This window comes from Eimeria tenella, genomic scaffold, assembly GCF_000499545.2.
Source record: "Eimeria tenella Houghton genomic scaffold, Eth_scaff1896, whole genome shotgun sequence".
Classification (NCBI taxonomy): domain Eukaryota; phylum Apicomplexa; class Conoidasida; order Eucoccidiorida; family Eimeriidae; genus Eimeria; species Eimeria tenella.
In genome coordinates this window covers 1,381-1,653 of record NW_013541735.1, presented here as the reverse complement: position 1 = coordinate 1,653, position 273 = coordinate 1,381, and the positions used below count along the sequence as shown (strand labels likewise).

Here is a 273-nt window from a genome sequence, read left to right as displayed (position 1 = left end):
TGCTGCTGCTGCTGCTGCTGCTGCTGTTGCCCCTGCTGCTGCTGCTGTTTCTGCTGCTGCTGCTGCTGATGATGGTGGAGTTTGGCTTGTGCCTCCTTTGCTTGCTCTAGTGTGGTGAGGAGGACCTCCCGCCGCTGCGTAGTCGCTAGCTGCCGCTGCTGCTGCTGCTGCTGCTGCTGCTCTTGGGAAAGCACAGCAGAAGAAGCCGCAATTTTCGTTCCTTGCAGCTGCTGCTGCTGCTGCTGCAGCTCCTCTAGCTGGTCCGTCAGCTCG

At 60.4% G+C, this 273-nt stretch overlaps 1 protein-coding gene across 1 annotated transcript in view; it reads right to left on the bottom strand.

Annotated features, from left to right (window-relative positions):
- ETH_00039725 (uncharacterized protein) overlaps nucleotides 1-273 on the bottom strand; it is a gene marked incomplete at both ends in the record, with an annotated part of 3,594 nt that overhangs the window by 2,006 nt on the left and 1,315 nt on the right. The window contains one exon of the mRNA XM_013374013.1: nucleotides 4-181. Coding sequence (XP_013229467.1) covers nucleotides 4-181 — 178 coding nt within the window. The remainder of the gene's footprint in view (nucleotides 1-3; nucleotides 182-273) is intronic.